The sequence below is a fragment of the Zonotrichia leucophrys genome, chromosome 2 (assembly GCF_028769735.1).
Source record: "Zonotrichia leucophrys gambelii isolate GWCS_2022_RI chromosome 2, RI_Zleu_2.0, whole genome shotgun sequence".
Lineage (NCBI taxonomy): Eukaryota > Metazoa > Chordata > Aves > Passeriformes > Passerellidae > Zonotrichia > Zonotrichia leucophrys.
In genome coordinates this window covers 62068493-62095685 of record NC_088171.1, presented here as the reverse complement: position 1 = coordinate 62095685, position 27193 = coordinate 62068493, and the positions used below count along the sequence as shown (strand labels likewise).

At 38.5% G+C, this 27193-nt stretch overlaps 1 protein-coding gene across 7 annotated transcripts in view; it reads left to right on the top strand.

Moving 5' to 3' along the window:
• Window positions 1-27193, top strand: part of CDKAL1 (CDK5 regulatory subunit associated protein 1 like 1) — a 380595-nt gene that overhangs the window by 118454 nt on the left and 234948 nt on the right. For all 7 annotated transcript variants that reach the window (XM_064705180.1, XM_064705176.1, XM_064705178.1 and 4 more), the window contains 3 exons: window positions 1193-1289; window positions 9186-9234; window positions 22603-22723. In XM_064705180.1, coding sequence (XP_064561250.1) covers window positions 1193-1289; window positions 9186-9234; window positions 22603-22723 — 267 coding nt within the window. The remainder of the gene's footprint in view (window positions 1-1192; window positions 1290-9185; window positions 9235-22602; window positions 22724-27193) is intronic.

Genomic DNA, 27193 nt, shown 5'->3' with positions numbered 1-27193 from the left:
GGAGATGGACAGATAGTCCACCATTTAGTCTTCATGTGCTTGCTGAACATCACTTTAGTGCATTCATCTTGCAGGCAGCTCAAGCAAGCTGAAGAGTATGAAATTGTCTACATACCTGTGTATTGTGGATATTTTTTCTGAAAATTGTATTGATGTGTCTAAGCCTGTTTCAACATAACAGTAAACACTTCATGAATTCATACATTGCTGGAGGAAGGATCCAGGTTCCAGTTTGACCGAAGCCATGATGCAACATGCAACCATGAAAGATTGTTCTTGGAGCAACCCATAATATGTTAGACCTAGCAAATCTCCTCATATTATTCAGCACTTCCCTTCTTTTGTGTTTTGCACTTTGATAATGCAGTTGTTGTGTTGGTTAATGTGGTAATGGATGATGTTCAAAGTTGAATGGACATTGGCAGGTTTTGCATCTCACTGTTTTGTGTGTGGCTGCTAGTTCTGTGCAGAACTTCCATCAGTTTTGAGACTCAGTCCTGCCTTGATACTCACTGCTGAATTCTCAGTGAGTAAAAATGTTACTAATGAGATGAACAGTGTTAACCATTTCATCTGAGTGTTTTCATTTCCTGCCTGATTCTAAGGTAGTGTAAATGTTAAGGAATAAAATAAGGTATCCAGACAAAGTGCTCAATATGCTTAAATACTGAAGCATTTTAAAGTAACTCCGTATTTCAAAGTAAATAAATGTTTAAGTAGACATCAGAAGACTGATGTAACTGGTCAGTTCTGACTGGTGGTACATCAATGTGTCTGTTCGCAGCTAGGGGCTCCTGCCTGCATCCTGTGCTCTGTCCCTTGCATTCTGTGTAACTTCTTGAGTCAATGTTAATTACTCTGTCCCGTCTTTCTTGGCCAGTTTCTCTTCTACCATTTTGGCAAATAAAGTGAACTTGATTAGAGCTTTCAAGGTTGTGTTTTTGTCCAACATATGCAATGGTCATGGTCTCTGTAGATACTCCCCAAACTGAACTAGGTGTGCTGTAGCTTCACATGGGGTTCGTTTGGTGTGTTGGTTTGTTTGGTTTCTGAGGCTCAGACATGCTCAAGTTGCTTCTGATTTGGTGAGGTCTTCATTGGGATAGTTTTCTGTTTTCACAGGCATAATGTGAGTATTGAAGTTGAAAATGATAATTTAAAAAATATTGACCCACTGTTTGTCTTTCTTTAGGAAAGCCCAAGAAGGGAAGAAGAAAGTTGTGCTAGCAGGCTGTGTACCACAAGCTCAACCTCGCCAGGAGTACCTGAAAGGCTTAAGTATTATAGGGGTATGTATCTTCAGAAATCAAAGGTTTTCATAAATGTTTTCAGTAGGTCAATGTCAATATCTAGACTCTATTGCCTTTCTCTGGGAAAAATCAGCAGAGAAGCTTCCTGCCATGTGCCCCTCCTGTTCATCTTTTTGCATTTTACAACATTTAAACCTTCCTTCAGTCGAGGGTGATTTGATTTGGCTGTGGCAAAAAAGAGGAGAGAAAGAAAAGCATGCTGTTGTTGGAGCTGACTTCCAGTGCCCTTTGAAGCATGGAAATTTCCAGGCTTGATCCAGGATGAAGATATCAGTTACCATATTCTTAAGAATATCACAGTTTATTTGCTCCAAGACAAACCTTAAGACCTTTGTTAAAATCAGTGGAAGAAGCATAGGCGACTAGAGCATATGAATTACACAGATACAGATGAGGATTTCGTGGTTGTTTCTTTACTTCACACTATTAAGCAGAATGGAAAATAGAAATTATTAGTTTGTTTACATTTGAGGCAGTCTGAAGAGTTAAATCCACTGGTGACTGACTTGTTAAACAGTTACCAAGCTTTACCTCGAAAATGAAACCACAGAACTTTGACTTAAGTAATAAAGTGTTTTCAGTGTTCTGTGGGATGTGGTACTGCTGTATCATTGAATCGCCTTTGGAAAAGAAAAAAGTAAAATGGGTGAATGGATTTCCTCTTTGCTCAGAGGCCACAAAGTTATTGATCCATGATTGGTTGTTATAGCTAGTATAATAATACCTACACATATGTAGACAGCGGGGACAAAAATGAGCCAAGTCACTATCCTTTGACCAAGACTGTAATTCAACGTTTCAGTTTTGATGTATTTTAACCAATTAAAATTGGGAAGTTAGATTTTTTTTTTAACATTTTTCCTCTCTTTTTAGAAATCCTCTTTTAGGTAGCATGTAATTTCTGGAAATTAACCTCTTCTCATCATCTTCATTTGAGTACCTAGAACCAGTGTTTCATAAAAAGTATTAGTAGTTTAGTATTTTTTTACAGAAAGATTTCTGTTAGGAGATTAATTAGGTGTTAATGCAGTGTTCCCAAGTGCTTTGAAACTAGACCTGAAAATATTGAAATTTAGTCTTTGCAGTAAGGACACTGTCCTCTGGCTGTCATTGCTGTGGTAAAATTTACTGTGCTTTGAATAAGAGATCCCTAAGCTCAGAAAGGTCTCAACCTTGAGGCAAAACTATTAACAAAAACAAAGCTAAGAGCATATTATTGTCTATGTTTTCAGTTTGTACATTTAAGATTTTCTTCCCATTTTATAAAGAATGTGTGTGAAAGGGTGACTGTATTTAAAGGACAAGACTTGTTATCTTACTATTGCAAAATATTTTTGAAAGGCAGTTTTTGCAGAATTGAGAAATAGAAAATGTTCTGTTGGCACTAGGATATTGATTCTACTTTAAAATTTTGAGCATTAAGGGTACAGTTTTGAAAATCTTTCTTTTATACCAGATTGGTCTTCAACTTAGCTGAGAGACATAGTTGATTTATTGTTGCTTATATAAGTTCTGCTATTTTCTCCCCCTGCACTTTTTTTTTCTCTTTTTCAATATTTATTTTAAAGGACCATGTTGTCTGAGAATGTGTTTATTTACCAGCAATTAGAACTCCCTCAGGGTGGCTTTCTAAAGGCAGTGTGTCAGAGGCTCTTCTGCTTCTCTTGTTAGGATGGAGGAGGAAGTTGTGTTGTAACTACCAGAGAAATGCTAGTAAACCAGAGCTTGTTTTGATCTGTATTTGAAAAATACAGGACTGAACTTCCACTGTTCTTTTTTTTAGTGCCTGATTATTCCTTGGGCAGAAGGAAAGGAAGGGCAACTTCATATCCTTCTTAGCATTTGTGATGTTACTGTGCTTCTGTGTTTCTTTAAAATAATTGTTACTTTATAAACATAGTATGGGTTGAGGCCTTGCCATAGGCTGTGTGTAAGGCAAACCACAATGAGACATGACAAAGTGAAGGAGCTCTTTTGTGCAATGGGAGAATTCTAGGCAGTAATAAACCTGCCAAGGGTGTAAAGTACCTGAAGCACATAATAATGCATTACAGAGGTTCACAGGCAGTTCCCCTGTGGTGGTTTCCAGAGCTTACTCCTTCGTGTTTGTGGTGTACTCACTTCAAACTGAAGTGCTTGTGCAGTGCATAAAGAGACATCAGCTCTCCTTTGTAGTTATCACTCACTTTTCATTTTTAATTGCTAGGAAGTAACTAAAAAAAAGTTAGACCTAAAGTACACATCCTAAGTACACCTAAGTTACACATCCTAAAGTAGGATGTGTAACTATGCAGATTGTTTTGAGGGGATCTTAGGGGAAGGGAAGGGAGAGACAAGGGGGAATGTAAGATTTAGCTGACAGGTTGTGTTTTGGGACCCCTGAATGGATGCAGCTAATGGTAGTGTTTCCTCACTTCCTGAGCTCCATACAAGAACATGCAAAACCCTGGTTCCCAGTGATAGCTGAGCCGTTGGAATGGGATATTTTATTTCATTGACATTTTCTGGAGTTTTAAGGTGCTTGATCTCCAAATGATGCTATGTGTTGGAACCCCTGGTCAGGCTGCTGGGAGTTTATAGGTCTTAAGGGGCTTCACAAGGCCCATGTATCCATGCTTTGAAATCATCAAACTTGCTGTGCAAGCTGAAAGCATGGGGCCTAATCCACATATGTATTCCATTAAAAGCATGCAATAGCTCCACAGGTGAGTGAATCCTGAATGAGAACTCCAATTCTCCCTCCTTCTCTATCTTTCCCAGTGTAACATCTAGCATCAAAGACCTATCACCTCCTGCCATACACCCATCACCCAAGGGAAGTCTCTCACTCCTATTCTTTCATCTGCACAAACCCACACAAGCAATCCAGTGTTGCTGCTCTGGAAGGCTGTAACCCCCCTTTGCTGCTGCTCTCTGAGTCAGAAGGTGCAGGTCCTGTGCATGGTAGGGCACTGCAGGCTCTTTGGCCAAGACGAGCCTGAAGCCGCTGCTTCCAGGAGAAATACATAGCCATGACTTGCATTCTCCTGACCTCCAACTAACCCTTTCCCCTGGCTATTCTACTGTATAAGGCAAGCCTTAAGTAATTTTCTTTTCATATCCAGTTTGAAACTCTGGAATGTGATTAGTGGGAGTGCTGAACACTCCCAGCAGCAGCGCATAACACTAGGAGCACTGCTATGAAGTGATGATGCAGCATAAAAAATGCTAAGTGCATTAGAAAAAGCAAGCACTTTATTTCTCAAGCTGTACATCTGTAATTGGTATACATTTTTAAGTTTAATGTACCTTATTCCTTCATTTGTAAAATGCTATGGTGAGCAAACTTTAGCAGTGCCATTGTGAAAGGAAATCACTGGAACTATACCAAGATGCTGAGTGTCCGTACATCCCTACTGCTTTGGCCTCATAAACCAGGAAGAGGCATTGTATGGTATTTCTGTGGTTCAGTTCATAAAAGTTTTGATGACGTTTGCAAAACAGGGATAGTGATACTTGCCTACCTTGCAGTGTTTATAAGGCCAGACTGCATTCAAGATTGGGAGCCTGTCTGCTGCCCTTAAAACAGAGCCTTGCATGAAATGCAGATATCCAATATGGACTTCATGAAAGCCAAATTTGATGGAATTTTACTCTGAATATTTAAATTAGCAGAACTTATTGGAAAACATGCTGAAAACCTGGGAATAGGTGGACACTCTTATTCTGTAATTATGGCTAAGAATGACTTCATACAAATCTCAGCTGGTTTGCTTTGGCTTTTGAATTCCCAGGTTTATATTCCTATAGGACACTTGAACTGGGAAAGCCAGAAAAGAGTGTCAGTTAAGCACCTGCTTTTAAACTGAAAATTGGATGGGCAAATAGAAAATGTTCATTTCTACAGTAGCTATGTACTATCCTATCAATCAAAGGGTGTAGCAATTAATTTAGATAAGAATTATCCTTCAGCCGTGTCAGTGTTTAGCAATGAAAATCAGTTGTTTATGTGCATCTCTGGGGTAGTCCCCTTCCCTTTAAAGTTTGTGTAGATCCTCCTTTCAGGATACATTCCTAACCCAGAGTAATGCCCATTACCATGGTCAGTATTGTCAGCAAAGGTTTTAAACACAGATGTTATCCCTCTGAAGCCAGGGTGGCTATAGTCACATGCCTTTTGAAGTTATGTATTAAGCCCGAGATTTATCTTGCCTAAGTGCTGTAATTTGAGAGTCTGTTTTGCTCAGCTCTCTTTATGGTCAATGAAGATAATTATCTCTAAAATAATTTAGATTTTTAGAAGACCTGAGGTGCCTTTTGAAGCCACGTATTTCCCTTTTACTGGCTTTAGAGAAGGGATAGGCTGAGTAGTCTTTTAATATCCAGTGTTTGGCAGAGATCCCTAAACAAGGTGAGATGAAACAGAGAGTTGGTGAACTGGAGTTAAAATCTTTAGGATTATAAATAGCATGTTGTAATTACCTAAGACAGACTATTTTATCTATGTATTGACCATTTTGTTTCTTAACTATGTCAATGAAAATCAATGCATAGGCTTTTTTCAATATGAGAAAAAAAGATTTTTTTACTTTAGGTAGCTCTGTATAGATGTTATGCTCACTCCTAGGGTGTTCACATTGGATCTTGGGAAAAATCTCTTCATGTAAAGGGTGATAATGCATTGGACCAGACTACTCAGGGAAATGGTTGAGTCACAATCCTTGGAGGTATTTAAAAGTCGTGTAGATGTGGTGCTTAGGGATATGGTTTAGTGGGGGCTTGACAGTGCTGGGTTATTATGAATACACATGATTGCTGAGCTGCACTTAGGCCTAGTTCTGATCCCACCAGGAAGGGTCAAAGATTTTTCCTGGCCTTTGTTTCAACTCGGCCTTCATGCTTTGATAAAACTCTCTTTATCCTTCCTTTTTCACCAGACAGTTCCCTGCTTTGGCGACTTCTCCAGCCTTGCCTGTGCTCTCGGCCCATATCAATCTCAGCCCAGATTTCTGCACCAGCGCTGATTTGTGCTGGTTGAGCATTTTGTTTCTTGTTTTTCTTTTTGCATAGTTCTCCTCAGCTGTCAACTCTGTTCTGTCTGTAGCTCTCGTTCTGTTCACCTCCCAATGGATAACCATTTGAAGTGGACATTAGGTCGGAAATGTACCTAACTATGCTGGAACCAAGGTCTCACAAGATCTGTGGAACCAAGTGGGGTGCACTAACACAGCCGGGAGTGGTGTCCTGCTGTCAGTCCTGGGGGTTTGGTTTTTTGAGGCACTCTGCAAAGAAATGTTGAGGAATGGTGTCATTTCCCTTCATACACCACCAGGATGTCTCTGTGCTTCATGGACTTCCTGATGCCTGATGGAGAGAGACATTACTGGAGCTGTGCTCTGAAGGTTTACACATATCTTTGATACCAGTCTAGAGCAGAGTTATCCATAAGGTTAGTGAGATGTGAGGAAAAGCATCCACCAGACCTTTTTATATTCAAGAAAATTTCACTACTATGACTTTGTAACTTTTTTTTTTCCTTTTTCATTCCCCCCCCCTTTTTTTCCCCAATAAGAATTTTCTAAGCCTTTCCCTCTTCACTTCATGTTTACCTCACATTTTCTAAGATACTTTTATCTTCATAAATGCAGACTGGAAGCATTGCACGTTTTCTTCCCGAGCACTTGGGGCTTTAGCTAAATAATTTCCAATAATTTCAAATGAAAAATATTTAATGTGGGAAATAACGTGTAAGGCAGAACAAACATCCATTTCTAGGTGAAGATCTCATCTCTCAGACCTATAATTTTAATTACTTACATGAGCCATCTTCTTGACAGACATATTGAGAATAATTTAATTTATCCAATAAAATGAAGATGCAATATAATGGTTGGTGGTTTTTTTTCTATCTTTATTCAGCAGGGAATTTGGAGCAATGCAAAAATTCCTCAGATGCACAATGCAGAATGTAATTGGTAGCTCAGGTTATGAACCACCCAGATTTCTCATATTTTAAATTATTAAAATAGTTATGAACCTGAACAGTCTAGTACTGAGACATATAGCAATAATACTTTAGGTAATATAACACAGACTTTGCTCCCTGTCTGTAGTGTAGTTTTCAGTGTGCACACTTCTATTTTCAAATGGAATTTTTCTATTTATTTTTTAAACATTTAGTAGAAAGTATGTATGTTAAATATCTTGAGTCATAATTTTTAAAACTATATCCAAAATGGATGTTTGCACAAGTATGTAAATATGCACGTGTTCCATATGACTGCTTATGTGTGCTTCCTTTATAAGCTGATTGCTAGGCATGTATGTCTGTAATGTGAATGCTTGTGATTCAGAAAATTATTTAAATACATTTATTTTTCAATAAAATTATTAAACTGGAGATATTAGGAGTACTATAACTAATTTTCTAGAATTCATAACTAATGTACTGTATTAAAAAATCTGAAATGGTGGACATCCCTATTTTAAAATCTGTATTTCAAAAGAAATACCGATTAAAAAAAAGAAAAATACTTTAACATGAACTTGATCCAACACTCAGACAAGGAAAGGAATTGACTCCCACTGACTTCAGCTGGGAATTTAAAATCAGACTCCAGCTATAGGTGAGCTTTTTTTTAACTTCTACTAGACAGATTGGGAAAATGAATGTGAAGCAGACAAGATTGTGCAGTCGTGTATTTACAGGAGATGACAAGCTCAGTGGTTTAGGGCAGAGAGACTTAATGGCTTTGATATGAGGGACCCATGTTCCAGGCTCCTTGTTGCAGACCAGGTTATTCTCTTGAAGCCTCTGCAACTTGTGCTTTCCTGCTTGTTTTGGAAACAAACTGGAAAACAAGCTCTGAGGAAAAGACTGCTAAATTCATGCTACATCTAGTTAATGTAATGTACAGCTTAGACAAGCAGTGTTTGGAAAGGAATATTGTGGAAAAAATGCAAACAAACTTAAGTGTGACAAGCTGGCTTTCCTGCATTGTATGTAAACATCTATAGCAGAATTATACAGAATAGGTGGTTTGGATGAAAGCTCTGGAAAGAACCTCAGCTTCAAGAATTCCTGAGTGTTTAATTTTGCAGAGTTAATGTTGATTCCTTTTAGTTTATATGCCAAAATCTCTACAGTGTGTTGGCCATTGACTTTAAATAAAGACTGATATACCTATTAAGAAATAATTGAACTATTTATCCCATTACTGGTGAATTTTGGCAAATATAACACTAAAACATAAATTTGTTGTCTTTATTGCAGACGTTATATTAAGGTCATTAAAGATTATTTTGTGTTGTGAAAAGCATGAGGGCTTTTCTCTCCATTTCCAAACACAACCTGCATCAAGTTCAGGAGACTATCTTGTTCTTTAAATTTCATAACAGTGTTTTTAATTTCTTCCTATGTTCCAGTGTCTTCCCCCTCCAGTACCTCATTCATTTTCTCTCCTATATTCTGCCCTGACAATATCCTCAGCTTTTTGTTGTGTTCTCCACCATCCACTATTTTGCTGTGGAGATGGGTGAGGGCACACTTTGGCTGTTTGAGCCCCCCAGGTGCTGAGTGCCTGGTTCACCATTGCCTGTCACAGACCATGAACAGCTTAAGGCCTGAACTCTTTTCCAGCAGTTTGGTGATTTTTGCCAAACTTATGGGAGCTTGCCATTTTTGAGGACAAAATTTGGTTTAAATTGGGTGGTAAATGTTAAAGTTACTTTTGGCAGATTGACCAAGATCTGCAGAAAGTAAAAACTGGCTAAAAACACAGCCCAAAATTCTTTTCTCTTCCTTAATCCATTAGAAGACACTCTTGAAAGACTAGTTAATATGAAAGTATGTTCAGTTGTTGACTACTTAGGTATTTACCTTCTGACTTTTTTTAGGTTCAGCAGATAGATCGTGTAGTAGAAGTTGTGGAGGAAACTATTAAAGGTAAGCATCACACTTGAACTAATTGCAGCTAGTTGGAAATGTGTAAGCATTACCAGAAGTGCTGCTGGTGTGTTCTTTTTCACCCAAACTCTTGCTTTGTGCTCTAGCTGAATGTTTGGGCAGTGCTATACTTTGTCATGTATGCTTTGTATAAGTGGTAATTTCAGAGATGTTTTCTGTCAGCAGCTCTGTGGGCTGTTGGTTTCGTAGGTAAATGATCAAGAGGAGACGCCAAGAAATCATTTAATCAGTGTAGGTTGGTGTAGAGTATTGTATGAAGTCCTGCACTGTCTTAATTGAGTGTTACACTTCTACTTTCTTCTGTTTAATTCTCTGGTATTTTCTTCTTTTCCAATGTTTTGGCTTACCTCCCTGAGCTTTTCTCAGCAGGGCAGATAAATGATCTTCTGGTCTAATGTTCTTTTGTAACTCTGTTCCCTGTTCTTTCTGGCTTTGTTCATGTGTGTACTCTTAGTACTTTGCAGCAAAGGAGGGAAAAAACCCGGTATTGTTTGTGAGCCTGACCAGTAAACATTTGCTGTTAAATAATATATTTGTCTGGGCCTTTCTGGGTTACCTAAGTTTGTCTCCATTACTTATCAGGCCATAAAAATTACTGTTCCATGAAGCTTTAATTTACAAGTTTTAGTTTAATTGGCTGTACTTTCAATATAAACAAGTGTCTAGTCCACAAGACATTGTCAGTAACTTTATTGCTGGAATATAATTTTTTTTGAACTACAGCATGAAAGTTTAAAGCAGTGCAAATTTTTAAAAGGAAAAAAAGTTTTTATCACGAAATTGTGTAGTGTGGTGTAAGGCTTGTGGTTTGAAGGCCTTAAGATTTCATGTTGCTTTGAATGCTTTCAGGAATGAAACCTGTACTTTTATGTACTTCCAACCAAAATTTTTCCCAGATTGTCCTTAACTTATGGCATGTATTTTTGGGGAGTAGAACCTACTTTTCCATACAAACGAAGAAGAAATATATTCAGTACATATTTTTTATTTAATAAGGCAAACTGTTTTCCCAGAAACATCATGGTGTTCATGACAATATGTTGGAAATGATGATGCTTCATGATTTTTACAAGGGTATTTTAGATCCCTATCTGCTTTTTCCCAAATTTTACTAGCTCTTTAAGGAGTAAGATGATAACCTGGGTCAGCATGCCCTCCCTTGACAAAAATGGGGTTTGTAATATTTATACTGACTCCAGATATTACTGCTTTTTTGATAAGTTAATTAATCAGGTTATGGTGACTGAATGTTAAAGAGTACATGGTCTTGGGGAGCTGGCTCTCAGTGGCTCTCCTTGGGTGAGGGGGCTGGATTCAGTGGTCTCCAGAGTCCTTTCCAACTGTAACCCATCTGTGGCAATCAGATTGCCATTGGAAGGAGAATCAAGTTGGCAGGGATTATAGCATAGGAGAATGGCTTACTTTGGTAAGAGCCAGCCATAAATTAGGAACTTTTACTTCTATTTATTTAATTTACTTCAATAAGCTGCATTATTTTATGTACTTTGGAATCATCTACTAATGGAGAAGAATGTGAAGCTCTTTTTCATTGTGTTTTATGAAGAGTGTAACTGTGAACTCCCATTATCCAAGCAAATTAAAATACTGTAGAGAAGAAGACTGTTGATTAGAATATTTTATTATATAAAATAGATACATGGTAGAAGATTAAATTAGTGTTAGATCAAATGAAATGTAACTCTTTGTTTTCATGAGTCTACATTGTTGGCAACAGCTTCTGAAACTGCTTTCAGGAGATTGAGGTGGTGTGGGACAGGAGATTAAATATGAATTCTGAATTCAGAGGCAGCTTACACCTGTGACTTTTAAGCTAGGTGTCTCTTATAGCTGTATGACACAATTTGTTTCATCTTGGTTTTTTTTTTTTTTAAGAAAATCTAAAGGTTGCATGGGTGATATACTCTTGCAGTGTGAATATGTATATATTGAAAGCTTCAAAAATACTATATATTGAATGTTTATAAAAAATTTGAATAAGTGGAACTTCATAGTGTCTCTGCTCTGTACGACAGCTTTGTAGATTGGTCAGCCTGACTTGTCTGGATTTTCTGTCCAAATACCAAGGTGGAAATAGGTTACCCTGATGCTAGTTTTAAGTCTAAAAGTCTGGCTATCCCTGGCTTCCCATTTCTTTCTTAAGTGGTACCTTAATTTTTTCTTGGATGCTTGAACTTTGTAGTACACAGTTTACAAAAAGGGAAAGTTTGCAGAAAGAATTTTTTTCCTTATCTTTTTTTTTTTCCTAATAGTCATCCTTTCAGTTTTTCATGAAAATGGCTTCCCTGTTGGATTTGGTTGAAAGCTTGCTGCACTCCCAAAGAAAATTGATTTCTTGGAATTATTTAGAACTCTTTGTATGAAATATGAAAGGGTTTCTTCTAGCTTTATTTCTCAGTCTTAAGGGCATTGTCAGGAAGACCTTTTCAGAGCAATTCTATTCTGCTGCGTCAAGAGATGGTAGTTTCAAGAAATATATCTTTGTGGTGGTCTTTACCACATATGTGTGAAGTCAGTGTAATTGTTAGTTCTCAACTCTCCATCAGATAATTCTGATAAACACTTTTTATGTGACTTTATCTTTTTATCCCGTTTCATCAGAAAATGGAAAAGAAGGATGTGCACATTTGTTGTTGCACTGACAGCTAAAAGAGAGAGAGAGAGAGACTTTTAAGATGCTTAGTGATTTCTCATTTTTATGCCATCCTAACTTTTATCACAAGTGTTGAAATGAATCTTTGAAATTTCCTAATTAGCAGGTAAATTAGAGGTAAATTGTCACTTCCAGAAGCAATCTTCAATAGCAGTGCAGTATTTGTATGCAGGTCATGTCTAATTAATATTTATACTGTGTCCCAAGATATATCTTAACTAGAGGCATCTTCATGTACTTTTCATATAATATGGTAATTTATAATCTGAAACCTCTATACTGCCTGTGAGGAACTAGACAAAATAATTCATTGACAGTCTCAGAACTGAGTTTCTCAAAGTGACATCCACAATTGTGTAGCCAGTGTGTCTCTCATTCTTCCTGATAGAACAGAATGGTTTTGTCATGCAGGGTTCTGATTTAACAGTTCAGTAAACCTTGCTTCATCTGCACGTTCCCAAATTTTAAGTCTGGCTTACACCGATTTTTACATTAGGGCAACATACCCACTCCATGTGCTTAGTTTTCCAGTAAGGTGTTATGATGACATAGAATGTTAGGAAAATATTGCTAATGAGTTGTGGTGTCTGTGAGCTAGGTGAAAACAGGCCTATAATTTATGTGTGTTGCATCACTTAGTAAAATTTCTGTATAGAATATAAAAGTTATTTGGGATGACCAGTTTCTATGGTATGCTCTAATAAGCTGAGGATTTGTCTTTGGAACTGCAGAATGTCTTTATGGTGACTGCTCAAGTCAGCTTTTTATGAATCACTCTAAAATCTGTCTTTAAAAAAAAGCCTGTGTGTGTATACAAGCTTGGCTATAAACAGTTTACAGTAGGCAAGAGAATACATTTCTTCTATATTTTAAAGGAGAAATGTTAACTGCTTAATGGAGAAATTCTTCTTTTCTGGCTTTGAATTTAGGTCTTCAGATATTTAGGTCTTTCCCCCTTCCTTTCTAGACATGCTCTCAAATCTCATGTTATTAAGGGTTTGTGGGGGTGGGAGGCATGGGACCAGAGTGTTTGTGTACAGTCTGCTTTTAGCTTTGGCCTTAGGGAGATGAGGGACATAGGCTGAATTGAGTTTAGTCCATATTGTGTCTGTCTAATGCTTTCACAAAACATAGTTTTACAATGGGTCATTAGACCTGATTATAAAAAACAACCGAAGGAAATTACTTCAGGGTTGAGCCCTTTATACTTAACATAACCTTTCCCAGTTTCAGTCACGTTGACCTGTCTGGTGAAGTTGTCCATCCCTTCCCAGTTTAAACATTGACCATTATTTGCTCAACTGTTTAATTGTCATCATGTGGTTAGCAGGATTCATGATAATTGCAGTGTTTGTATGAAAAAGAGATAAAAGGTACCTATATTATATATAGGCTAAAGTGTAGAATTTATACTGCATTGTCCACCTGACAGTGAGTGTGTGTGTATATGTATTTATCTGTACGTATATGAATGCTGGATTGTTAAACAGTGTTTGTATGTGCTGCTTGATTTCACTAGAATCTGCTGGTAACAGTAGATAAAATAGACTATTTTCAATTTCTATGACTGTGGGAAGAGTAGCCTTGACTTAAGAAGCTGATGACAGGCCAAATTGAAGAATAAAAATTGGAGGAGTCGGGAGTTCTTATTTGAGGAAAAGTATCATTTGGCTCCCAGTCAGGAAAGTGACTGTTTGTGCCAAAATGCAGCTTAAGGAGGGTCAGAGGGAGGGTAGTGGCCTCATCAAGTCTGTGTCTCTGTTTCTATCTCCTTTGAAAGGACATAGAAAGGAGGGGTGAGGGGGGCAGTTTTGGGTGGATTGTTTTATTTATTTCACTGTGTGGTGGGTTGACTTTGTCTAGCTGCCAGACCCCCACCCAGCTGCTTTCTTGTTCCCACTACTCACGAGGGCAGTGGAGAAAATAAAATGGGATAACTCTCGGGTCATGATAAGGACAGGAAGATCACTTACCAGTTACCATCATGAGGGAAACAGACTCGACTTGGGGAAAATGAATTTAATTTATTGGCAATTAAAAATAGAATAGAGCGGTGAGAAACTATGGATACCTCCCCCCACCCCTCTTCCCATGCTCAGCTTCATTCTCTCATCCCAGATTCCTCCATCTCCTCCCCTGAGCGGTGCAGAGAGACGGGGAGTGTGTGGTCAGTCCTGTGCAGCCCCCCTGTGCTGATTCTGCTTCCCCACGCTGTCCTCCTGCTCCAGCCTGGGGCATTCCTGTGGGCTCTGGGGATGCAGGAACTGCTCCAGCGCGGGTCCTCTGCGGGGAGTGCTGTCCTTCAGGAGCAGGCTGCTCCGGTGGGGGTCCCACAGGCTTCGTGCACTTTATACAGGAGCCCCACTCCTGCTCCCCGCTCTGCCCCGGGCTGCGGGGCATGATCGGCTTCGCTCTGCTCTCCTCCTCTCCAGCGGAGAGCACCCGCAGCACCTCCTCCTTCTCCTCTATCTCCTCCTCCTCTTCTCTCCTTGCTGTTTTCAAGGCTTTCCCTCACGCTTCTTTCCTGGCTGCCCGGCAGTGTTTGTCCCTTTCTTACCCCTGTGGCAGCTGCAGAGCTCCATGGTACCTGTGGCAGGGCTTTCAGAGCCGGCTGGAGCCGCCGGTGTCTGGCTCTTGGCAGCCCCGGCCTCTCCTTGCAGCGGCCCCTGCAGCCCCCTCCACACACCCTGGGAGAATACCATGTCCCTAATGCGATTTCTAGGAGGTAGAATTGCCTTTTAAGCTGAGATTGTGGAAAAGTAAGGGCACTAACTGGGAAAGCTGTGTTCGAGGCAGGTTGGATAAGGCCTTGAGCAACCTGGTCTAGTGGGAGATTTGCCCATGGCACAGGGGTTGGGACCAGATGGTCTTTAAGGTCCTTTCCAACCCCATAACTAAGAATTCTATGAACTCATGCCAAGGACTGTGTTTAAAAGACTTAAGAAAGTTGGATGGGATTGAAATAATGTTTTCAGTGGGAATACGCAGAGCTACAGTGAGTCAGTAACTTGGGGCCGTGACTGTGATTAAAGGATTCACCCATCACTCATTTGTATGTATCAATCACCGAGGTTAATGGCATAATGTGGTACATGTCACCTGCCTCTGTTTTGTGTGCCCTGGATTGGGAATTTTGGAGATACTCCTATTTAAACAAAATTATATTTTTGTTGTCATCAGAGCATTATGGGTAGAAAGAGTGTCATTGCTCAAACAAGTAGCTTTTTTCCCCCTTTTGTTATTTAAGAGCTACTTTGACAACAAACATTGGCTTATGAAAGACCTGGCTGGAAGGTGTCCCACTGTATGGTTTTTAAATGAGTGTTTTTTCATGTGGCCAGAGGCTTCAGTGAGAGCACCACGTTGCATTTTGATTGATTTCTGACTGCTTACTAAAAGTGTGATGTACTGAAGGGTACTGATGAGTTCCAAATAGTAATACCATGATCTGTGCCATTATCAGTTCAGAGAGCTCAGCTTTGTAGACTGTAAATTAAATAAAAATCTAGAGCATGATGAGGAATATACAGTAATTGTGGAGAAACTGTTTCTGCAAAGGCAGATTTTGATTGCTTTTGCAAAACATCAATAATAATGTGGCTCAACATTAAAGTCGTCCCTGCTGGGGCAAGAAATTTCTGTTACTATCAACTGATTTTTGCTCTTACAAGAAAGTTTTTTGCTGTTTTTGCTGTGTCTGTTCCAATGCTTTTGGGCATGCAGGGACTATTAGGTATGTGAGATGATCCAGGACTTTAGATAGGTTTAGTAATTATTTTTCTCAGTGTAGGTGTTTCACTGATTTAATTTATAAATCTGATAGAACTGACTATCCTTATTATGACTGTCACTGTTATGACTTTATTTTGTAAGTAGCTCACAGAAACTGAATGGAAGATAAATAGTGCCACAGAAGATAAAAACAAGCAATTGGGGGAAACAGACTGAAAATCTCAGTAGCACACCTGTGATTGCTCATTGCTAAATGAGCCTGTGATGTGCATGGAAAAGCTGCCTTTTCTTCCAAACCCGTATGTGCTCTTTTCCACATTTTGGGTGAATCTTACATCATCCCTATTTTTCTGTCCTATTCACATTGGTTAGACTCACCTGGATTTAGCTCTATTAGAGAATCGTCATGGCTGGTAAATGTAAAGAGTACCTCATGATTTTGGATGCAGTGACAAGTTCAGCTCAGCGTTTCACTCTGAGGCTAAATTTGCTCTGTTCATCCTGCACACCCCAAAACATTAGGCAAGTTACTTGTGCTGCTGCAGCTGGCTCTGACAATCCTGCTTTCAGCACTTCCCTTCCTCATAATGCAGCCTGTTTTATCTGATTCAAAATGTCTTTTCCCTTGGAAGTTTCTCTCCAGGATCTCCTGAGGTTTTGAGCAGAATCTTTGATCCTAATCAAATGCATTTCTTCTTCACAGAGAGGTGAGGACAGAGGGTCAGGGGAACTCTTCCTGTAGTCGATTCTAAGTATTGTCCTTCTGAGCTGTGGAATTGTGGCTGGCATTTTGAACTCACAGGAGATTCAACGTTCAGGCACTTTTCCAGAAAGAAAATAACATTGCATGATCTCAGAATAAGTAGGATGGAGCTAGTGAATCCTAAAAATAAAAAAGCCGTAGTGCTTTAATAGTGCCTGTTAAGCATTTCAAATGCTTTTGCTGTGATAGAGGAAAATACTATGGATGTGTCAAAAATGTTCCTGAATACTTATATTCTTAATTTAACTTGATGAAATTTTTACATGGACAGTAATTTCTTGTTAATAGTTATCTCTTTTTCTGTATGACTTCTTGTACAGTAGGGTTTTAGTGCTTACAGATATTGTTATGATTGAGTCATACACTGGATACATGCCAAGAATAAAGAGGCATTGCATGTTTAATGAAGAGAAAGTAGTGTATTAATTTTAGCAATATGGGACACCTGTGGACCTTTTCTACTGAATATCTTGTTTTTGAAATTACATTAAGTGAATTTTAAAAAGCTCCTGTCTTCACCAGTGTGACACTCACATTCCAGAATCTTCCAGAGCAGTATTATTGTTGGATGCTAATTCCAAGTGCAACACTTAGTAGTTCTCTGTATTTCAAGCTAGTTGCAAATGTGCTGTATGCTTAGTAATTCCTGCACATTTCTATGAAGTTTTTTGATTTGATATAGCGTGGAAAGCAATCTTTTCATGAAAGAGTTTTGAATGCAGAGACTGGATCAAACACAGCATCAGCTATCAGCATCCTAATGGGACTGGATGCCTGGCCCAAGCACAAGGAAACATCAGTAACTCTGACACCATTAGTCTGAGTTAATCCCTGTTCCTACCTACACCAGATGAAGGAGTTTGACTGTTACAGAACATTCCCATCTTCACTGATCTAGAAGAGGAATAATTTTTATTAGTTGCTTGGTCAGGAGCAGGGCATAAACCTCTCAGTTAGGTTTGGCTTTTCTTTGCTCCCTGAATTTACTTGGGACAGGACATGCCTCTGATGACATTCAGGGATGCCAATGGGCTTGGTTTGGATGGGAGCATCCAAACAGCAGAGTTCTAAACCAGTTAGTGTCCTTGTTTTTACACTTGTGTGTGTCTGACAGCATGTGATTGCTCTGAGGAGCTTGGGAATTCCTTTGAAATCAGTCATGTCTGCTGTGGGACAGCATGTTTGTGCTGCAGGGCAGGGAGAAAAGATGGGAGAGGAGCTTAGGGTCTGCCCTTGCTTGATGCTTCTTTCAGTCTTTATTACTGCTTTTGGTTCTGCTTTACCCTTCTTCCTTTAAGTTTTCTTTGAAGAAATGTATTTCTTTGTTTTCCCTTCATATGCTTTTACCTTCCTTTCCTTAGCTACACTGCTCCTATGTGCTATTTTTTCCAGTGCTAACCTTGAGGAAAGGAAGCTCTCTATTCATTGAGAGCCAAACAGTGGTGGAAGGAAACATGTGCAAGAGTACATGAAATAGTGCTTAATCCTGTTCCTTAAAGATGCTGGAGAAAATCATGTCGGTGAGAGACATCTGAGAGGTGCAGAAGAGCGCGTTGGCAGCCGTGCTCTGAGGAAAAAAGCGTCTTTCAGGAAATGGTGAATAACCTCTAAGCATAGTGATGTAACTGGGGAAGGGAAAGAGTGTGTAACAGAACAAGCAGAAAACAATAGAAATTGTTGCTGCCAAGGCTGAGGTTTCCTGCATCTTTGAGGATTTTCTGTAAAATCATGGTTGTGAGCTGCTTGAGATATCTGCACTGAACTCGGAAGCTAAGAAATCTGTGTCTGGCTGGGAGTTGTGTTTCAGAGTCACATTGTATAGATCCAGTGGGGTGTGCAGGGATGGGGAGGGACCCTCAGTGGGTGCCCTCTTCCATCTTTCAAGCAGATATAATTTCCCAGCAGTTCTTGAGGAGTGTAAGCCTATGGACACAGTGAAACTGACCATTTTTTAACCATAATATAGATCTCCTAGTATTTGATATGATGCTGATAGCCAGGTAAAGTTTGCTAAAATTTACTGAGCCAGGCTACTTCCCCCTGATTTATACTTGTAATAAACTAGGAAGGTACCAGTCCCATTTGAATCTGTATGCTCTAACATCATTAGCATGCTTCTGTGATTCTAGGTCTCAGGGATGTGATGGTAACCTGAGGTTCACAGGACATTTAATGCTATAATCTTATGACAAAGAAATTCCATTACCTGTTCCCTTCATATATTTATATTTCAAGATTGGGCCTTTTCCATCAGTCCTGAAGCACATACATTTATGATTAGAGGTATATGTACATGCCATTAAAAATCTTTGTGTCCTTTTTAACAAGTGAATATAAATACCTTGAAAATATTTTCATTTTGCATACTGAATGATCAAACTAGACACAATTAAATGCCTTCTTTTAGACTAACACTAGGATTTAATATCCTGGTTAGTTCATTCCAACCTCATCCTTCTTGCAGATAGTACCAAGTAATGTGAATTGCATCTGCTGACTTCTATGTAAAGATGAATTTAATATTAAACAATTCTGAAAACTAGAGAGCTCTGATTCTTTTTAAATTGTTCCTAGCTTGATTTCATTTGCATTTGATGTGAGTGATTCTGCTCTGCAAGTGTCCTTGCTGGACTTGGTTAGTACTTCTGTTATTTGTAATCTGTATTAATTATCTACTAATTAGTGAAAAACTGCTCTGACACATGACCTAAACCACTAATTAACTTTTTCAGGTTTTGTTTTGTTTTTTCTTAGTGGAATTTTATCTGCTGCTAGACTGTATGGAAGAAGAAATGTTATTTTTATAGCAGAAGCAATTAATAGGCCTAGATCGTTTAGGCTTTCCTATCTAACCTGACTAGATCTGTTTGTCTTTAAGCTGTGTTTCAAAGCTTGCATTGTAGAGTGAGCCCTCAGAAAAGGAGTGGTGTTTGTTTGATATCTGAGATGGAGCACTCATTATCATGGTAATAGACTTGTGATTAACTCAGTTTTCAAAAATGTTGTACTAAACTTAAAAAAAAAAAAAAGGAAAGAAAACAAACATGAAAAGAAAGATTCCTTTTAAGTTTGGGACACCTGCTTTGCTTAGGTAAGTTATGCAACCTGTAAAGTCACAGAGAAAGTAACTTAATCAGATAAAATGCTTTAGAAGTAAAGCTTAATTGCAGTGTTTTGTCCCATTCTAAGCTTTGAAAGGAGGTCATGAATGAGATTTAAAGTTACTACTTTTTCTGTTAAACTTGCTGTTGATCTGGGCTTAATAGTGCTGGTTAGGCAATCTAAAAATAAAAAGGTTATTTAGCCTTTTCCTAGTTGAAGATAAATACTTATTTTTAAGTTTTCTTGAAATAAGTACGAGGGAAAAAGGATTTACAGCATGTGAAAAAGTATGATTCAGTGTTTATCAAGTTATGTTTTATTAATAGAAATAATTCTGTAAACAGATGTTTTAGTGCTTACTTTAAATGAAACAGAATAGTCCTTGTATGGAGTAGGGGAAAAAGGATTTAAGGTCAGAAATACTGTAATTGAGGGGGTTTTCTTATTAGGGAAAATAATTAAGTGTGCCTGCCATACCAGTCACAGTATTTGGATGTGCATGTGCTGCTTGCCTTCTGGAAGCATTAAACTCTGCTAAAAATCATCTCCCGCTTGAGGCATTTTTTCAGCCTCTGATGTCTGGACTGAAAAGTACAGGGATATTGTTATTCTTGAGTACCCCACAGGTCTCACAAGCCTGTATTAATTCAAACTTCAGTGTCCTTCAGGAGGAATATGGGAAGTGTATTTTATGTGAGAATAAGGTGCCGCATTTGATTGCCAGGCCATGAATTTCCTGAGCTCAGGCTCAGGGCTGGGGTGGGTGCTAACTTTCAGTGGATCACATGGGGGATGGTCACAGAGCTGGGATATCTTTCCTGAATAAAGGAAGTCTCTGACAATACTAGCAGCTCAGTCTTATTCTCCCAATAAACTATATTCTATCTGTAGAATGCCTCATCTTGTGGGCTGTTTTTGGGGGTGGTTGCCTGTTTGAGTACTGTTCTCAGTCTGTACAAGGGAGAGCATGAGCTAAATTCCTGTTAGAGAGCAGTTACTCACATGGCTTCTGCTTGTGAGGGTCTGTGTTGTGAGGAGATGAATATGTGCCTCCCCGATTCTGCACAATGAGATATTACTTGGGGAGGAGGGCAGGTTGGTTTTGTGGTTTGTTGTTTTCATCTTGTTTTTTAATCTTAAGAATGGTGGTTTGACCCCAGTTCTAAGTGTGTTAATTTTAAACTTCGGGTAACTTGTTAAACTTGATTGTTTTAAGGCTACAGTGAATTGTTCCACTGTATTTTCAACCATAAATCCAAATACACCTTTAATATGGCAATGTAGCTGAATATTTAAAAAATGGATAAAGTGGTTTATTCCAAATAAACCACAGTATTAAGGAAAAACAAAGGAATGTTTTCTGTTTCTGGTTTAAGGCACTCACTTTTGTTATACAAGTGAATAAAATGGTGCCATGCTTGCAGCTCTTCAATGAAGCATTAGATTAGAAAATAAGTGATGGTATTGTGAGACAAGGATATTGCTGTTATTCTCAGGAAAAGGTAGAAGTGAATAATTTAGCAAATGTTAGTAGCACAAGTACCAAATCACTAAATTCACCACAGGATATAATGAAATTTTTGTCAAATGCAACTGCAGAAGTAACGCCTTTTGTTTCCTTTTGACATGATGATGTCTTCTATCAGTGTTAACCATTATGTCTCCTATTGGTATTAACCTTTATGCTGTCAGGTCAGTCCTGCTCTCCTGTTCATTAGATCACATTTTTGATTTAAACTTTTTATGTACCTTTAAAAAATTTGAGGAAGATGTTATTCTAGAAGTAGTAGTTGGTTTTTTTCTAGGCTGTTGTTGCTATACCAAGGAAATAAATTAAGAGAATGAATGCCACATTATTCAAAAATTAATTTATGACTCAAAACAGGCAGTGAAAAAAGGCTTTGACTGATGAAGGAATTAATTTAAATTCCTATTAAAGTAAATAGCTGTTGGTAACATAAGTTAGGAGCTTTGATGTAACACAGTTTTTAATTGATTTGAAGTGGTCATAGGCTTTGCTGTGATGGATGTAGCTCGACTTGTACTTCATAGTTTAATGCATTCCTCTCACCCCCCTCCTATTTTAGGGTTAGCTTTTTCTTTGCTGAAATATGTGGTGGATTGGAGCTATAGGGTTTACTAACAGGGAGTTTTCCAGGTTCAAGAGAAACATACTTTCTTTTCCTGCAAGACTGACTTACTGTCTTCCAACTCTATTCAGGCATCTACCATTAGCTTTCCCTTGCTGTCTCTCACCTGCCTGTCCTAGGCTTTGTGGAGTAAATGATACAAGTCTTACACTTATAACTTGGGAACACTTTAGACTGCCTTATGCAATAATACAACAATTGTTTTGATTCCTCATTGTTAGTTCTTGCTTCAAAATATCAGTGAACCCTGTCATTTGTGCTCTTTAAGTATAGGACTTGTCGTGGCATGACTGATGTTGCAGGCAGTTGGTGAAATTATTTGTATTTTACTCCCTGAACATTAATGGCTTCAGGAAAGTAGTTGTGAGGAAGTTTTCTGACCTGCAGTTGTCCTGGAGTGGGAGGAATATGTGCAAATCTTAGTAGTCAGCTTAGCCATGGACGTGTGAGGATGTGCTTCACAGCACTTCCAGACTCACGCAGTCAGGTAACCTTGAAATGTGTTGGTTCTCCATGTAATAAGCTAAAAAAGTATTTAGTTGTTTATTACCTCCTAATTTAGGTTTGAATTAAAATTTTCAGGAAGAATCATCTGATCCTGCCGTGCAACTCATTTAAATATTATTGCTATGTTGCTATTTGCTAGAGAATCTGAAAATGAGACTGCTTAGATAATTTTAATCATATAAAACAGAAAATGTAAGTGTGAAGGGATAATTGGATGAAATAATTTTCTCATTTTAAGATGATTTATTTTACCTGTCAGGGTCTCTTTATAAATGCTCCAGATGGTAGAAATATATTATTACATCTCATTCTCATTTTCAGTCTTTGAAATATAAACACTACTTCTGAAGAAGAGCAAATCAAAACAACTATTATGAGACTTCTTTGTAATGACTGCTTTTTTTTTGTTGTTTTATTTGAAGGTCATTCTGTGAGACTGCTGGGTCAGAAAAAGGATAATGGAAAACGTTTGGGGGGAGCACGACTGGATTTGCCAAAGATTAGGAAGAATCCACTGATAGAAATAATTTCCATCAATACAGGGTAAGAATCTTCCAAATTTACAAAACATTCAGTACTGTAGAAGAATTCCTTTTATGTCTTTCTGCAGATCTAATGTACTACTCCTAAGCTACACAGAAGGAGGCAGGATGACCCCTTTTAAATAGTTTAAGATGTTAAATTACATTCATTTTGGAAAATAAATCTCTGCTTCTTTGGTAATGAAAAGAAAAGAGCATTTATAGGGTTTTTCCCCTCTGTGATTTTGTGATTTCTAAGATGATAGTTCCAGAATATTTTTAGTAACTCATTATGATCTGTAAACATTGTTAAGATCTGTCTGATGTGATTGTCAGCCCAGATTTATTAATGGCTAAATTTGATATAGTTACTTCTGTCTTGCTCCTCTAACCTGCTTGTAAAGAGTCATCATGTATATATTTCATTCTTATATTCATTTGAACAAGCTACTCTCTCCTGTCCATCAACTCTGGATGCCCATTTCCCAGCAAGGCCACAAGCATTTTCTGTTCTGTACTCCTACTTTGAGGAATTCCATTTTAATCTTCCTTCCCTTGTTGCTTTCAAAGGCATTTATCAATGCCAATTGGTATCCTTCCATTTTGTCAATTTATTAAAAAAAAAAAAGAAATAAAGCAGCAACAACAAGAATCACAGTCCTCTTCTGATTTTCCTATCTTCTCCAACTTATGTAGTAGTTTCCATGGCTGAATTTAAAATGCATTGCTCTAGGCATCCCAGGTAGGTGTGAACTTACTGCCTAGAATGAAAAATAAAAGTGGTGTATCTCAAGTCTGAGTTTGAATTAGCACGTTCATAAACATTTCATAGAGGAGTTCTGATACTATCTTTATTCTTACTTCCTTGTCTTTTAGTAATGTGGCCTCATAATTGCTGTGAAACCTAGTGTGCTGTTTAGGTCAGAATATCAGTCCAAGATTTAGTGTGGTTACTTTTTCTTCCTCTGACTTCTGGTAAATATATGGGTGACATTTTGTTGTGTTGCTGAATTGTAATACCTTTTTAAACTGCATTTTTGTTCACAGATTGGTTTTGAAGTCTGGATATAAGCTCTTTGGTGTAGTTACTTCAAGTGTTCTAAATTCTTTACCTTATTTTCTTTGCAATGAACATCTTGTTTTTGCCCATCAAAATCCTCTTCATGGTTAAAACAATTTTTTACATTTGTTGACTTTCAGATGGTAAAAATTTTCCTTTGCCATTAATATTTATCACAGTATAATGTTATAATATCTTTCTGGTTGTAAATGTTGTCTAGGTTGTAAGCTAATTGAGCTATGGTCTTGTTCCTGTCTTTTGATGTATAGTAATGGACTTAAGATAGGAAAATTAGAAATACTGTTATTTCGAATATCAGATTTTTACTAGCTTAATTACAGAGGTCAATACAAGGGTACTGTAGGGTATGTACACTTAGCATTAGCTGACTGATGAGGGTAGCAACCATTTGAAACTTTTTAAAATATATTTTGAACAGATGTATTTTTTTACTGTTTGAAAAAAACATTACTTCCCAAATTGATCAAAAGGCAGACTCTTAACATCTCCTAAGAAGTTACTCTCAGAAACCCTTTCCTTTAGAACCTGATAGTTTACAAACAAAAATTACATTGCATAGTAGTTCTTGCTGTTCTCAGGTCAATTAAATACCTGCTTACTACCATAAGACAATATAAAAGAATATTGGAAGCCACAAAACGCATCTTTGTTTCATTGAGAAAAAAGTAAAATATAATTTGATAAGGCAAAAGCATTCTTAAAGCCTCAAACAAACAAGTTAGTTGTATAAGACACCTAAATTAACTACTATGTCAATCTGTGTTATATTGCCTGCATTCCTCTCCTGAAATACAGGTGTTTGGGTTTTCCTGTCTTTTTCTTCCCCTTTCCTCGTCTCCACAGCTGTGTATCGTAGGTGGCTTTTTTGCCCGTTGGTCTGGGTTTGAAAAACAAAGCATAGCTTTGAAAGGCAGCAATGTGCAGCAGTTTCTGAAAATACAAAAATGTAATGAACAAAGAACAAGACACAGACTGTGGTAGTCACTGTGATTTGACTGTGCTAATTTTATCAGCTTTGCCTTAGTAGTCTGGTTATGCCAATTTTAGTACCAACACCACATTGGACCTGAGTTTTCTCTGTGTAGAGACTTGAGGAAACGTTGAAGAGTATTTTTTGGTACGGTGATCTTTATTGAGGGGTGAGTTTGGATTTGACTAGGTGGTTTTAAAATAGTCAAAAATACTTTATTAAAAAGAGTGGTTTCCTCTTTGGAAATATTTTTGTCTGATACTGTTAAATGTTGGGAGCAGCATGAGCAGAGCTTCTCCGTGAGGGAGGCCAAGAAGGAGGTGAGGGTGCTGCCAGCACAGGCAGTGCCCACTCCAGCAGGACACCCGGTGCCATGGGGCCTGAGCTGTGTGACAAAGCTGGGGCTGCTAGCAGGAGCCGTGAGCAGTCCCAGGCATGGAAAATTCCATAAACACAGACTGTGCTGCATTGGAGGGGACCCACAAGGATCATAGAGTCCAAGTCTTCACCCTGCACAGGACAGCCCTAAGAGTCACACCATGTGCCTGGGTGATGAAATGATCACCCACAGCCTGGGTCTGAAGAGTACAGATAACACAGGTCTGAGGAGATGAGTGCAGGACCAGAGGCAGGCGTGGTACTTAAGCTCAGGCCAGGTCTGGGAACAGAGCCTGAGCTTCACTGGGGCTCCTGGTGCAGAATGAGCTGTGGAGGCAGCAGCTGAGGCTGGGCAGGTCAGCGAGGGCCTGGGGGTGCCCACGGGGCTGTGACAGGTGGTGCTGAATTACCATTTCCAGCTGGGGTTTTAATGAAACCTTGGCCTCTTCTGTAATTCTGTGGGGGAAGAAAAGGCTTATTGGAGCATGTATATTCCCTCCTCCCCAAAGCACCGGAGTCTTCAATGGCTCACATTAACCCCTTTCCTTCTCCAGTAGGATGAATTCCTTTATGTGCATGGACATCTGCCAGCTGGAGCTATTCTTCTGAGGGTTCAGAAAGACCACTTAATTTTTGGGAATATCCAGAAATGCTGATTGTTAAGACATCTCTCATCTGTGTCTTTGTTTCTTAACTCAAGATGATGTCAAATTTGATAATTTTGACTTGAGATTTCTTTTATTGAGTCCTCCTTCTCTCTGAAATGGAGGAAGAAAAATTTCCTGGCCCAAAGATTTCTGTCCTTGCATAGTAGCTGTGAACTCTTTCTGTACTTGTCCAAGCACAAATGCATGCCTGCATATGCGCAAGTCCCTCTGTGTTTGTATTGCCCGGACTGCTGCTGTACATGAGTGTCCTCAGCTGTTTGCATAAATCATATCTGTCCATCAAGGGACAGACATATTGTCCACTGCACCGTGCAGTCTGTAATAATTATAATTAAAAATAAACCGAAACAAAACCCCACTAGGTATGGAGTAGCTGTGAAGATCAGGTACTCTTCTGTCAGTTGTGAGCCGGCTCCGAGGTTTTACACAGTGGCATTTTTGTCCCTAAAAAGGTGTTGCTCTGCCTTTACAGGGACCTGTGACTTTTTCAGTGTTTGGCACTTTTTTATTTAGTTCTTTTTTTTTAAAGTAAAAGACAGTTTTTTCCTGCTGTTAATTTTGGTTGTCCTGAGGGTTGTTGTTTTCTTATTGAGAAATCCAACCTATTTGTTTAATTTACCATGACAGTTGGTGGTTTCTGTCAACAGACTCTGACTCTAGAGAAAAGCTCCCATCCCAGGAGTGACATGTTTCAGAGTTTCCAAGTATGTTTGCAGAGACTAATGGTGAGTTACTGGAATAGAGGCACAGGAGATTTACCAGACTTCTCTGACATGCAAAGATATGTTAGTGACTCTTCATTTTTCCATCTGCAGATGTGTAAGAGGGCCTTACCATCCCAGTATCCCATGCAAGCTGTAGATTGGCCTCTGTAATTTCTTCCTAAGAAATAAATGACCTTTTCTTCCTGTATGGTTTACCTTCTCTGTAATTGTTTAGAAAACACTTTGCAATATTTTTTCAAATAAATTTTTTTTTCTATAAAATAGGCAGTCAAAAACCAGGGATTGTCACAGTGCCCAGATAGCTTTCTTAATCTTCGTATGTCCCCCAGTGATATTAGTAGATCTGAACCTGGAAACAGAGAATTGTTCCGGTACTCCAAAATAATTCTCTGCTTTGAATTAAGGCATTTGGATAAATCTCTTCCACTTTTATTTATGTCATAAGCATGTATTGCACAGGTCATTATCTTACTGGAACAAGCCAGGTAATAGTGGTAGAAAAGCATGTTAAATGCTGTTTGGATAAAAGGCATAAATTTTTAAACTAATGCTAATGTGATTATTCTGTTACTTTGAAGTAAGAAAATGTTCTCAAGTTCATTTTGTATTACAGCTTCATGTAGGTTCATGGAAAAATCTTTTTTTCCTTGGGTCTCCTCTTCATTAGTGC